Raw genomic sequence first — 14,673 nt, forward strand, 5'->3', positions numbered from 1 at the left:
CATTCGATGATTTACGTCTTTCTCCAATTCAGTGGAATATATTTTCAAGATAATACACTTTTCACCCATAACAAAAAAAAGACTTGGGAATTTAACAAATGTAATAACACGAAAACTACTATATCATATTTCAATTTTATAAAACGAATTTTCAAATCAATTCGATTCATGATAAATATTATTTTTTTCATATTGAAGATAGACGCTTCATATAAATAGATTCAGAATCTGAAAAAACCTACTATGTAATAAAATTTGTAAGTCGTATTATATTATTCACAATATGAATTGTGTCAGAGAAAATTAATGAAAATGTCATTTAAAGTCACAAAAGTTGTTATGACGTAGTTTCCAAATTAGTGAACCTTATTTCTTGCTTTATTTATCTGGTCCACAGCTAATCCCAGTAGGCCCTCTTTATTATTATTATTATTATTATTATATATTCAAAATTTGAAACACATGGCTCTCCTTTTACTACCATATTATCTTTATAATAAGATTGGATATCATGTGAGATCGTCTCACGGATCTTAATATGTGAGACGGATCAACCCTATCCATATACACAATAAAAAGTAATATTCTTAACATAAAAAGTAATATTTTTTCATGGATAACTCAAATAAAAGATCCGTCTCACAAATACGATCCGTGAGACCGTCTCACATAAATTTTTACCTTATAATAAATAGCTTGCGGGTTGATTGTACCCACAGTTATAGCTAAAGCCACAAAAGATTGGTTGCAATTACTTGTAGTTTAATCCTCACCACATGGCCGGCAACCACATCTAATTATCACACTTCCTATTAAAATTTTTAGACTTTTATATGTTTCTTAATTGGAACATATAATAACTAAAGCATCAAGTTAACGACTCGATAACAACAATTGATCGCTAGTAAAACGTCTCTCGAATGAGAATAATCAAAACACTATCATATTATAATTGCTTATGTGTTTCGTGAGTTGGTCTCACATATCTTTATTCATGAGACGGACCAACCCTGACCATATTTACAATAAAAAAGTAATATTTTTTAACGAGTAATCCAAATAGAAGATCTGTATAACAAAATTGACTCGTGAGACTGTATCACAAAAGTTTTTGTGATTAAAATTAACATGGTTATAATCAAATATTTACAACAATTTATGGGATTAAGAAATCATAGAGAATAGTTCATTGATTTTTTTCTTTTCATTATGAAATGTGATAGCATAATTGTTTACTTTATTTTAAAAAAATAAAAATAAAATATTGATCAAGAATATTGAAATGGAGTGCGAGTGAAGAATTTGATGTGACAAAAAGGTTGAAAAAGTGCGTTTGGTCTTGTGGTGGACAATTGTTATATGGTTTGAACGGAGGACCCAGGCACCGGTGGATTTCAATGCGTTATAAATCAATTAATATTCCTCACCCACACCCCCCTATTTTGATAAAAAATTATTATTTTTTATGTTAATAATATTACTTTTTATTGTAAATATCGGTAAGATTGACCCGTCTCACAAATAAAGATTCGTGAAATCGTCATACAAAAGACATACTCATATATTTTTATGGCATTACCTGCTTTGGTAATTTATATATTTAATATTTTATGTCATTTAATAGTTCGACACCACGAGTCTCGATTTCAGTAAAGATAATTATTATTACAACCTAATTATCTATGTCGGAATAATAATATTTGAAAATTTTGAAATAGAAAATACATTTATTTTATTTTTGAATTATTGAATAAAGGTATATTTCTTTGACATCTTTTGCATCACCTTCTACAATTATAGTTTTCAATTCGAAGTTTTCTTTTTAAAAACAAAAACAAAAAGGTAAAAAACAACTCACCTTGTTGAAAAATTATTTAAAAATGTGTTAAATATTTGTGTTGAAAATGTGAATGTTGAATGTTGAAAATTAGGTAAAATTAGGTGTTGAATATTGAAAATTAGTGTGTGATGATGTAGGTAATGATGTATTTTATTTTTGGATTATTTGTAAAAATTTTCTATAAATAGATCTCTCATTTGTGAAGAAAATCACAATTGAGTTGAGAGAAAAATATTATAAAGTGTGTAGTGTGATAATTTTGAGAGTTTGAGATTTTTACTTTTTTACCGTAAATTTTTACTTTTTCACAACACGTTATCAGCACGAAGCTCTAAAAGTCCTCCATATTTTTCCAAGCTCCGAACAGAAGAAAAAGGTAACAAAAGTAATAATATTTATTTTACTGTTATTTATTTATTGTTTATATATGTAATATATAATATAATGTTATTGTTAGAAATAATAAAAATAATTTTTTCAAAAACTTGTTATAAATCCTGGGAGGATGTTAAGACGACATCCCACACTCCCGGTAAGGGATACGACAAGTATAAAAGCCTATAAGGTTTTTTAAACAAAATAACTTATGACACCTAATTATAATAATGTGATATGATATACATAATTATTTAAATATGACTAATATTATATACACCATATTATTACCATAAAATTATACAAATACATACATTTATTTTCTTATACACCAACGGTAATAAACGGTAACAAAACGGCTAGTTTTTGCTCTATAAATACAATCTCACAAATACATTCAATCACTCCAACTTTCTCTTCTTCTCTAAAAATTATTCTTCATCAAATTTTCGAAGAAAAAAAGAAGATGGCTTTCACGAGGTTATTTTTAATTATTTTGGTTATCATACTCACCAGTCTTGTATTTATCGGAGAATATCCTCCTCGTGTGTTTTCTTTATTTTTACGAATACTTGTACTTGTTGTTTATCCATTACTTTGTATTGCAATATTCATTAACTAATAAAATGCATCGTAATTTTTAGTACCACCATGGCAAACTTGGCAAAGCTCGAATTCATCGCTCTTGATATTACTGGGAAAAACTATATGCCATGGACTCTTGATGTAGAAATGCATCTTGAGTCATTGGGTCTAAGCGAGACCATTAAAGAAAATGGTATATCTTCATCACAAGAAAAAGCAAAAGCTATAATATTTTTACGACGACACCTTGATGAAGGTTTAAAATGTGAATATCTCATCGAAAAAGATCCCATGGCTCTGTGGAAAGGATTAAAAGAGAGATTTGAACATATAAGGGAAGTTATACTTCCGACCGCCCGTGATGAATGGAATATGTTAAGATTCCAAGACTTTAAAAAAGTCAGTGATTACAATTCAGCGATGTATAGAATAATCTCGCAGTTAAAATTTTGTGGACATGAGGTTACAGAATCGGAAATGCTTGAAAAAACATTTTCCACGTTTCACGCATCAAATATAACACTACAGCAACAATATAGAGTGCGTGGATTTGCGAGATATTCTGAACTCATCGCCTGTCTTCTTGTGGCGGAAAAGAACAACGAGCTATTAATGAGAAATCATCAGTCCCGACCCACTGGATCAACAGCATTTCCAGAAGTAAATGCTGTAAGTAAAAATGAATTTAAACCTGGAAACCAAAATCAAATTCAAAGACAAGGTTTTGGTCGAGGTCGAGGTCGAGGTCGAGGTCGTGGACGTGGACGTGGACGAGGAAGTGGTCGTGGTCGTGGACGCGGCCGTGGTTTTGAAAATAATCGAGATAGTTATTTCTATAACTCATCTCAAAATAACGTCCCAAACCATCCACAGAAAAGGCATCAAGAAAACATGAGTGTTAATGAAAATCACTCGAAAAGATTTGAAAGTTCTTGTTTCAGATGCGGTACTCCAGGACATTGGTCTCGTATTTGTCGAGCCCCTGAGCATCTTTGCAAACTTTATAAAGAATCGATAAAGGGGAAAGAAAAGGAGACCAACTTCACTGAGCGAAGTGACCGTTTGAGTGATTCAACTCATTTTGATGCTGCTGATTTTATGAATGATTTCTCTGGAAATGATCAATATGTTGGTGGGATAGAAATGAACAATATTGATGCTGCAGATTTTCTCAATGATTTCTCTGAAAATGAACAATATAGTGGTAGAATATAAATGTACAATAATTTATTTTTCATGTATTTATATGATAATGTTTTATTGTACAATTATGATATGTGTTATATTTAAATATGTATTGTCATTAATTTTTTTTCATTGCATATTTTTTGAAGTTCAAATATGGAAAATGCTATGAGCAAAGCTGAAGTTTGCATACCCGATAGTGGTACAACGCACACTATCCTCCGAGATAAAAGATATTTCTTGGAACTAAAACCAACAAAAACAACGGTGAATACAATATCAGGTCCTGTAGACTTGATTAAAGGATGTGGTAAAGCACAATTTTTGTTACCTAATGGTACAAAATTTTTGATCAATGATGCTTTATATTCACCACAATCGAAAAGAAATTTGTTGAGTTTTAATGATATATATTCCCATGGGTATGATACTCAAACAATGAATGAAGGGAATGAGAAATATATGTGTCTTACCACATATAAATCAGGAAAGAAATATGTGATTGAAAAACTACCAATGCTCCCTACTGGATTGCATTATACACATATACGTCCCATTGAATCAAACATGGTAATTGATAATTCTTCAATATTAACCAATTGGCATGATCGATTAGGACATCCTGGTTCAACAATGATGCGAAGAATTATAGAAAATACACATGGTCATCCATTGAAAGACCAGAAGATCTTTCAGAATAATAAGTTTCAATGTAAAGCATGTTCTCTTGGAAAACTTATTATAAGACCATCACCAGCCAAAATCCAAACTGAATCACCAATGTTTCTTGAACGTATTCAGGGTGATATTTGTGGACCAATCCATCCACCATGTGGACCATTCAGATACTTTATGGTATTGATTGATGCCTCCAGCAGATGGTCACATGTATGTTTATTGTCAACTCGAAATGTTGCATTTGCAAGATTACTTGCTCAAATAATAAAATTGAGGAATCAATTTCCCGATTATACAATCAAGAAAATTAGACTTGATAATGCTGGTGAATTTACTTCCCAGACTTTCAATGATTATTGTATGTCTATGGGAATCATTGTTGAGCATCCTGTTGCTCATGTACATACTCAAAATGGATTGGCTGAATCATTGATTAAACGTCTGCAAATGATTGCTAGACCAATGATTATGAAAACAAAGCTCCCTATTTCTATATGGGGACATGCAATTTTACATGCTGCTTCATTAATTCGCATCAGACCAAGTGCATATCATAAATACTCCCCATTGCAGCTTGCATTTGGTAAAGAACCAGACATTTCTCATCTGAGAATTTTTGGATGTATGGTGTATGTGCCTATTGCACCACCTCAACGAAAGAAAATGGGACCTCAAAGAAAGATTGGAATTTATATTGGTTATGATAGTCCATCGATCATTCGATATCTTGAACCACAGACAGGCGACGTGTTCACAGCACGTTTTGCTGATTGTCATTTTAATGAGGAAATCTTCCCAATGTTAGGGGGAGAACAGAAACATACCGAAAAAGAAATTACATGGTATGTATCATCATTGTTACATCTGGATCCAAGAACAAAACAATGTGAAAAAGATGTACAGCAAATTGTGCACTTGCAAAGAATAGCAAATCAAATACCAGATGCATTTGCAGACACAAAAGGGGTAACTAAATCATATATACATGCTGCAAATGCCCCTGCTCGAATTGAAATTCCGAAGAAACAAATTGAAGATAGTCATGATGTCATTAAACGCCTGAAGCGTGGAAGGCCAGTTGGTTCCAAGGATAAAAATCCTCGAAAAAGAAAATTCATAGAGAAACACAATGATCACAAAATAGAGAATGATGTTCCTGAAGAAACACATAATGATCACAAAATAGAGAATGATGTTCCTGAAGAAACACATGATGATGAAAATGTTTTGTCAGAACCACAAACTGACGAGAATCATGAAATCTCTATCAATTATATTAATACTGGAAAAATATGGAACCGAAAAGATATAGAAGAAATTGATGATATATTTTCTTATAATGTGGCAATCGACATCATAAATGATAATGAAGATCATGAACCAAAATCTTTTGGTGAATGTAAAAATCGGCAGGATTGGATAAAATGGAAAGATGCCATCCAGGTTGAATTGGATTCGCTAAATAAACGTAATGTTTTTGGACCTATAGTCCTTACACCTGAAGGTGTAAAACCTGTTGGATACAAATGGGTTTTTATTCGAAAGCGAAATGAGAAAAATGAAATAGTAAGATATAAAGCTCGACTTGTTGCACAAGGTTTTTCTCAAAGGCCTGGAATTGATTATGAAGAAACGTATTCTCCTGTGATGGATGCAATTACGTTTCGGTATTTGATTAGCTTGGCAGTATCTGAAAATTTAGAAATGCGTCTTATGGATGTTGTTACAGCCTACTTATATGGATCACTTGATAGTAATATATATATGAAAATCCCTGAAGGATTTAAGATGCCTGAAGCACAAAGTTCAAAACCCAGAGAATGTTATTCTGTGAAATTACTAAGATCATTATATGGGTTGAAGCAATCCGGCAGAATGTGGTATAATAGGCTAAGTGATCACTTGATGAAAAAGGGATATGTAAATAATTCAATATGCCCTTGTGTTTTCATTAAGAAAACAACATCCGGATGCGTAATTATTGCTGTATATGTTGATGATTTAAACATCATTGGAACAAATAAGGAAATTCAAGAAGTTGTGTCATACTTGAAAGAAGAATTTGAAATGAAGGATCTTGGAAAAACCAAGTATTGTCTGGGTTTACAAATTGAACAAAAAGAATGTGGAATATTTGTTCACCAGACAAATTATACAGAAAAGATCCTTAAACGTTTTAATATGGACAAATCAAATCCTTTAAGTACTCCAATGGTTGTTAGATCATTAAACATAGAAAAGGATCCATTCCGTCCATGTGAAGATGATGAAGATATTCTTGGTCCAGAAGTACCATATCTAAGTGCTATCGGTGCCCTTATGTATCTTACAAATTGTACAAGGCCTGATATATCTTTTGCCGTAAATTTATTGGCAAGATTTAGCACATATCCAACAAAGAGACATTGGAACGGAATTAAACATATATTCCGTTATCTACGAGGAACGACAGACTTGGGACTTTTGTATTCAAAAGATGCTAATCCAAGTATAATTGGTTATGCCGATGCTGGATACTTATCTGATCCACACAAAGCACGTTCTCAAACTGGATATGTATTTACTCGTGGAGGCACTGCAATTTCTTGGCGTTCACAGAAACAAACACTTGTAACAACTTCATCAAATCATGCCGAGATTATTGCACTACATGAAGCAAGCCGTGAATGTGTGTGGTTAAAATCAATGACTCAACATATCCAAATCTCATGCGGATTATCATTCGACGAGAAGCCTGTGATACTATATGAAGATAATGCTGCATGTGTTGCTCAAATGAAAGAAGGATACATAAAAAGCGACAGAACTAAACATATTCCTCCTAAGTTCTTCGCATTCACCAAGGAGCTTGAGAAGAATAAATGTATTGATGTTCGTCACATTCAATCAAGTGAAAACTCATCAGATCTCTTCACAAAGGCACTTCCTACGACAATATTCAGAAAGCACATATATAATATTGGGATGCGCAATCTACGAAATTTGTGAAGAATTGTTCGTGTCAACATGAGGGGGAGTTTACGTGACTGCACTCTTTTTCCCTTACTATGGTTTTTATCCCAATGGGTTTTTCCTAGTAAGGTTTTTAACGAGGCAGTGTAAAAACACGTAATGTATACAATCATTATGATCATCATCACAAGGGGGAGTGTTGAAAAATTATTTAAAAATGTGAAAAATATTTGTGTTGAAAATGTGAATGTTGAAAATTAGGTAAAATTAGGTGTTGAATATTGAAAATTAGTGTGTGATGATGTAGATAATGATGTATTTTATTTTTGGATTATTTGTAAAAATTTTCTATAAATAGATCTCTCATTTGTGAAGAAAATCACAATTGAGTTGAGAGAAAAATATTATAAAATGTGTAGTGTGATAATTTTGAGAGTTTGAGATTTTTATTTTTTACCGTAAATTTTTTTTTTTCACAACAGTAAATCGTATTATATTATTCACAATATGAATTGTGTCAGAGAAAATTAATGAAAATGTCATTTAAAGTCACAAAAGTTGTTATGACGTAGTTTCCAAATTAGTGAACCTTATTTCTTGCTTTATTTATCTGGTCCACAGCTAATCCCAGTAGGCCCTCTTTTTTTTTTTTTATTATTATTATATATTCAAAATTTGAAACACATGTCTCTCCTTTTACTACCGTATTGTCTTTATAATAAATAGCTTGCGGGTTGATTGTACCCACAGTTATAGCTAAAGCCACAAAAGATTGGTTGCAATTACTTGTAGTTTAATCCTCACCACATGGCCGGCAACCACATCTAATTATCACACTTCCTATTAAAATTTTTAGACTTTTATATGTTTCTTAATCGGAACATATAATAACTAAAGCATCAAGTTAAAGACTCGATAACAACAATTGATCGCTAGTAAAACGTCTCTCGAATGAGAATAATCAAAACACTATCATATTATAATTGCTTATGTGTTTCGTGAGTTGGTCTCACATATCTTTATTCCTGAGACGGACCAACTCTGACCATATTTACAATAAAAAAGTAATATTTTTAAACGAGTGATCCAAATAGAAGATCTGTATAACAAAATTGACTCGTGAGACTGTATCACAAGAGTTTTTGTGATTAAAATTAACATGGTTATAATCAAATATTTACAACATTTGATGGGATTAATAAATCATAGAGAATAGTTCATTGATTTTTTTCTTTTCATTATGAAATGTGATAGCATAATTGTTTACTTTATTTTAAAAAAATAATAATAAAATATTGATCAAGAATATTGAAATGGAGTGCGAGTGAAGAATTTGATGTGACAAAAAGGTAGAAAAAGTGGGTTTGGTCTTGTGGTGGACAATTGTTAGATGGTTTGAACGGAGGACCGAGGCACCGGTGGATTTCAATGCGGTATAAATCAATTAATATTCCTCACCCACCCCCCAACATATTTTGATAAAAATTTATGTGAGACGGTATCAATGATCGTATATTATGAGACATATCTCTTATTTAGGTCATCCATGAAAAAATATTACTTTTTATGTTAATAATATTACTTTTTATTGTAAATATTGGTAAGGTTGACCTGTCTCACAAATAAAGATTCGCGAGATCGTCTTAGAAACGATCTACTCATATATTTTTATGGCATTACCTGCTTTGGTAATTTATATGTTTAATATTTTATGTCATTTAATATTTCGACACCACATGTCTCGATTTCAGTAAAGATAATTATTATTACAACCTAATTATCTATGTCGGAATAATAATATTTGAAAATTTTGAAATAGAAAATACACATTTATTTTATTTTTGAATTATTGAATAAAGGTATATTTCTTTCACATCTTTTGCATCACCTTCTACAATTATAGTTTTCAATTCGAAGTNTATTGTGTTGATTTATTTTTTGTATGTTGGAGTTCAAAATATCATATAATCTATATATATAAACAGATTTTTTATTATATTTAGAAAGTTTTCGGAAAAAACTATAAAATAAAATATTTATTAATATTAATTTATATACCTACTATATTAAATGTTTAAAAATAAATAAGAAATAGATACAAAATTAAATGTGAAGTCTAATTTTGTTTTTAAAATTCAAATTTGAATTTTATGTCACTTGAAAACATATATTATATTTAAGTATCTACATTGATTATATCATTTAATTTAGTTTTGATTATGATGTTGGGTTCTATGTTACTTTTATATATTTAGTTCTTATTACTTTTTATTATATTAAATAAAATATAATTTTTTTGTATATAATATTATGTTTTACAACTTTTTAAAAGAGTGTCGTCATGCATTTTTTTATGTTGAATATCTGTAAATTGATATTATTATTATTATCTTAAATAAAACTCTCATATAAATATTTGTTAACATGTTCTAAAAAAATTAATTTTTTTAATAAAAACATATTCATCTAATAAATAACAAAAAATTTTGAATTTTTGAAAGTTATTTATTTATTGCTAAAATTTTGATATACAAAATAATATATGTTTTTTAGATATATTTATTATTATTTTTATTAATAACAGTTTCACTCAACTAAGATAAAAAACTCAATTTCAAAAAATATGCTATTTTCATTCATGTGTTGTCTCAAATTATATAATTTTTTTGATATAATATTTTATTATAATAATATTTAAAATTTAAATATATTTATTGTATTATGCCAATAATTTTAATAATTATTCAAACATTAATATATATATTTTAAATAGTAATTATGTATATAATTAATTTATAACATTATATAAATAACTTTAAGTAATTATTCAAACGTCCATATTTACAAAGTATAATTATTATTTATATAAAATAATATATCATGCATCGCACGCATAAGATACTCGTTTCTATTAAAATAAAAGTGGGCAGGCATGCCTTCATGCCACATTTAAACCATCGACTGACCTGAAAGCAAGTTACCTCCTTGTTGGATAGATATAAAACCTTAAATTATGGTTCAAATCTTGAAAATAATCTCTTTAATTTTATACAAGTATTCATGATGCAAGATCTGTAGTGAAAATTCCACCAAATGCCCGCTCGCCCATGCTAGACCAGTGAATAAATATTCGAAACTTTATTACAATTAGTTCATGTAAGTCTCACAAAGCCCCGTATGATCAATACATTGACATCATGACCTACTACAAAACATAATCGACAATGGTAGGATAACTGAGTAGAAAGAAGAAAAGAGAAGTGAAAAAAGGATCTTTGCTAGTACTTCTGCATGCCGGGAGATTTGTAGCCGAGACGGCTTGCATAAAAAAAGAGACAGTTCAAGAACCTTAAGACAGATGAATTGGTTCTCCGCAGAGCTCTAGCAACTCAGTTTCCAACACTTTGCTCAAGTCTTGTGTTGTTCGCCTATAAATCCATGCTCGAGAATGCTGATCCCAATCGAATCTAGATGGGCCACTGCAATAAAGAACCAAACATTAAAAAGGAAATCCCTTGATGCATATTTCTAAACAGTCAAAATAGATTAAACGGATTGGTCCTGTTGTCTCTGTCAATATTAGTTATCAACATACATAATTTTTGTTACTGAATAAAAATACACATTGTCCGATCCATAGCTAGGTGTGGCTCAAGCGTTTATTGAAGCTGGGCACTTAATCAAGATGAAATAGCTTCATGTATTCCATCACACTTTTAGCTTGTTTGAGTCAAGAATCAAGATTCGAAGTTTCAAAATCAATGATTTCAAGCATGGTTTTGTCATGCTTATAGGACTTAGGTTCTAAAAATAAAAATACAGGTGATATCGAGCTGATTAGTTGAATCTCAAGAAGCTTAGTTAATTTTCAATCCTACACGCAAGGAATAACATTTCCTTTTCTTTATACAACATCCTCATTTTCCACTTGCCTTATTTTGGTGGTAAGAGTTGTCATGGACCTTATTAGCCTAATCCATGATCTTTAGACCGATTGCTTCAAAGGATTTGTAAACAATTAGAAGGACTTCCTTATAACACCATTAAACCAGAAAAAAACAAAACAAAAGCTTAAAACGACAGACCGCCAACACCTATAAGTGATCGAACACATGGTGAAATTTGAGGAATCCATACCTCACTGGAGATGACATCCAAATCTGTCTGTTTGGGGTTTGCTTGTTAATGACATAAGTCCCCAAATTCCCAAGCTTCAAGGTTAACACCTCATTCTACAAAATAAATTTGAAGTTTTCTCAAAATAAGACATACATATCAAACATGTTGATTACTAAACATCTTAAAGATAATCTATCTCACCCCATAGTCAACGTCGTAGCCATCAATTTCTACAGAGTCTCCATACTCCTATACAAGACAATTAATACAAAACAAAAGCATACCTAGTCAATTTCATCTTCTTGTGACTTAAAACACATACAAATCTAGAACTTAAAATAAAACGGAGAATCATTTAATTTGTATTTTTGTCTTTGAATTGTTTTCTGATTTGATGATAACAAAAACACACTAATGTTTCTATCAAGCGTGCAGCATACAAATCAAGCAAACAAGACTCGAACAAAATGTCCAAAAACAAAATTATATTCCCAAGCTACAGGACAAACAGACGACCCCCTGTCGTCGTGTCAATATATCCCCGAGAACAGAATAATTCAAGTCCTGGGCGTTGCTGAGTGCTACATGGGTATTGTTTGAGAACCAAGCACAATGGCAAAACGATTTCTCCGCATACATGATATTCAACTTATGGATGAATTTCAATCTAGATGTTGAGCCAAAGGACATGTTACATCCCAAACATTAAAGGAATGTTTACTGCCAAAAGCTTACTGCCTGGATATCCTGAACGTCCATGTTTGTGTTCTAGATGTTAGCTCAAAACTTTAAAATTATAGCTGTTAGAACCCTTATGTTCCATAGAAGTCCCAAGCTGTTATGAACCAAATAATGACAAAATGACCAGTTTGAATCACGACACATTTTTAGGGGATGGGAACTTCCAAAGCTCATATGTTATTCAGTTTTTCAGAGTGTGACTTAATAAGTCTGTTTCATTCTTGTAACATGTATGTTTTGAGTTCTTCCAGTTAGTGTTATAAGGTCTATAGATACCAATGCAAAGTGGAAATTAGCATAAATCACTGACATATAAAGCAGGTTCCGATACATGTGGCTGTACTTCAAACTCTCGAGGCCAAGAAGACACTATTAACATGTGATGCAAGCTTGGAGTCCTCAAGACCGATAAATTATAAAGAATTCCTCGGTGAAGTAAGACAAATGTTATTATCGTTAACTTACTAACAAATTTCTTGCTCTTTATCGCTTCCATTTATATTCCTTTTAAATTATTACGTGTTATCTATTTATTCGATTGACATCATGTCTTCCTAGTGTAAACTCTAAGTTTTCACAAATTCATTTCAGCCCCTCTTCGGTTTTAACACATGGCATGAAAAGTTGAAAACCATAAACAAGTTTCTAAATCTAAGAACTACAAACATCAATAAAGAACTGCTACTTAATATGTTGATCCAATTGAGAATAGCATCAAGTAGTTGTGCATACAAGATAAAATTATAATCGTTACCTCAAGCTTTTCAAGAAGAACATGGATGGTTGAATTAGCCAACTTGTGATATTCATCTTCCTGCATTACAGAACTGTACACATATTATCAGTAGCCAAATCTCTCCCCCAAATCAATTCATAGATTTTCCAGAAATCTCACGCTCACAAGTCATCAAACAGTATTAAGACAAATCACAGCACCGCCACCAGCACAAAACGAAAACTAGAAACATGAAAAATTTTCATTTGCATTTAAGGAGACCAATTTAAATGGTATAGAGGTAAATCCAATAAACTTGAATTTTTCAAAAATTTTAAACAGGCAAACTACCCATCTTCCACCACCCACTCTTACATCAATTTCCCGAATCACCGAGTTTAAGAAGAGATGTCTCACGTGTAATCGATTGCAGCGGGGCCTAAAGAACCCTCAATCGCAGAAGAGTAATAGCGATAACCGATGCTACAGTATGAGAATTTTGAGAGCCAGAGAGAAGAGGATTCGAGAAGAGAACTCGTGGTTTGTTGAAGAGAAATCAACGAATCTTGGGTCGAGATTGAGCAAGGAAATGGAGCTGATAGAGGTTTCAGAGCTCGTGACAATGTTCTTCTCAAGGGAATCATCTTCCAAGTTGAGTGGGCAGCCATTGCAACAGGCAGCTTCTTGATTCTCAGATTCTCCAAATGTGAATTCAGAAGGCCACTTTATCATTTTTTCTCTAAAAAGGTAATTTTAAATTTTTTTATTTCAAAACTCCAAAGAATATCTTATTTGCTTGATGACATAAATCATTTCAATTTATCGGATCCCAAAAATATAAGTGAAACGATGATACGAGTTAATTTTATAATATATATATATATATATATATATCGATCATTTATACAAAAATATTACTTCGAGTTAATTTTATAAGATATATATCATATTTCGATCACTGATACAAAAAGATTACTTATTATTGTAAATATAAAAAAGATTGACATGTCTCACAAGAAACTTATTAATATTTTTTTATGACAATAATATTATTTTTCTTATATTAATAATCAGATCATCGAGTGAATTGATATATTTTTTTAAAAAACAATCCGATCGATTTAACCGAACGATTGGATCAAAATATTGTTTTATTATATATGTATTAATATTATAATTAATAATATATTTTAAAATTTAAAACCTAAAAGATATATATAAATAGACAAAATATATATATTTACTAAAGTTTTAAAACTAAATAATTATACACATATATTCAAAATACTAAATATAGTTAAATATTTTTTTTAAACAAAAACAATAGATTAAATAAACTTTAATACTACTAAAATATTTTAAACGAAATACAATTTCTAAATAATCATATATATAATAAATTTTAAATTTAAAGTTTTAAAAATAAGAAAATTAAATTTTCAAAAAAGAAAAATAAAAAAATTTTCAGTTCAATATATATCCG

The 14,673-nt window shown here is 30.7% G+C and overlaps 1 protein-coding gene across 1 annotated transcript; it reads right to left on the reverse strand.

Moving 5' to 3' along the window:
- Window positions 1–10,907: 10,907 nt before the first annotated feature.
- LOC140958334 (frataxin, mitochondrial-like) lies at window positions 10,908–13,928 on the reverse strand. The gene is made up of 5 exons (XM_073415750.1): window positions 13,608–13,928; window positions 13,230–13,302; window positions 11,936–11,983; window positions 11,753–11,847; window positions 10,908–11,094 (listed from the first exon to the last, which is right to left on the reverse strand). Exons 1-5 carry the CDS (start codon window positions 13,856–13,858, stop codon window positions 10,965–10,967), a joined length of 597 nt encoding a protein of 198 aa, XP_073271851.1. The 5' UTR covers window positions 13,859–13,928; the 3' UTR covers window positions 10,908–10,964.
- Window positions 13,929–14,673: the final 745 nt, after the last annotated feature.

This window comes from Primulina huaijiensis, chromosome 15 (genome assembly GCF_012295235.1).
Source record: "Primulina huaijiensis isolate GDHJ02 chromosome 15, ASM1229523v2, whole genome shotgun sequence".
NCBI lineage: Eukaryota > Viridiplantae > Streptophyta > Magnoliopsida > Lamiales > Gesneriaceae > Primulina > Primulina huaijiensis.

Excerpts from the sequence above, each read along its gene's own strand:
- LOC140958334 (XM_073415750.1), bottom strand. The coding sequence starts at position 13,858 with ATGGCTGCCCACTCAACTTGGAAGATGATTCCCTTGAGAAGAACATTG. Across the intron at positions 13,303-13,607 it reads CCCGCTGCAATCGATTACAC|TTCTGTAATGCAGGAAGATG; the intron begins GTGAGACATCTC and ends ATATGTGTACAG. Across the intron at positions 11,095-11,752 it reads TGGATGTCATCTCCAGTGAG|TGGCCCATCTAGATTCGATT; the intron begins GTATGGATTCCT and ends TCTTTATTGCAG.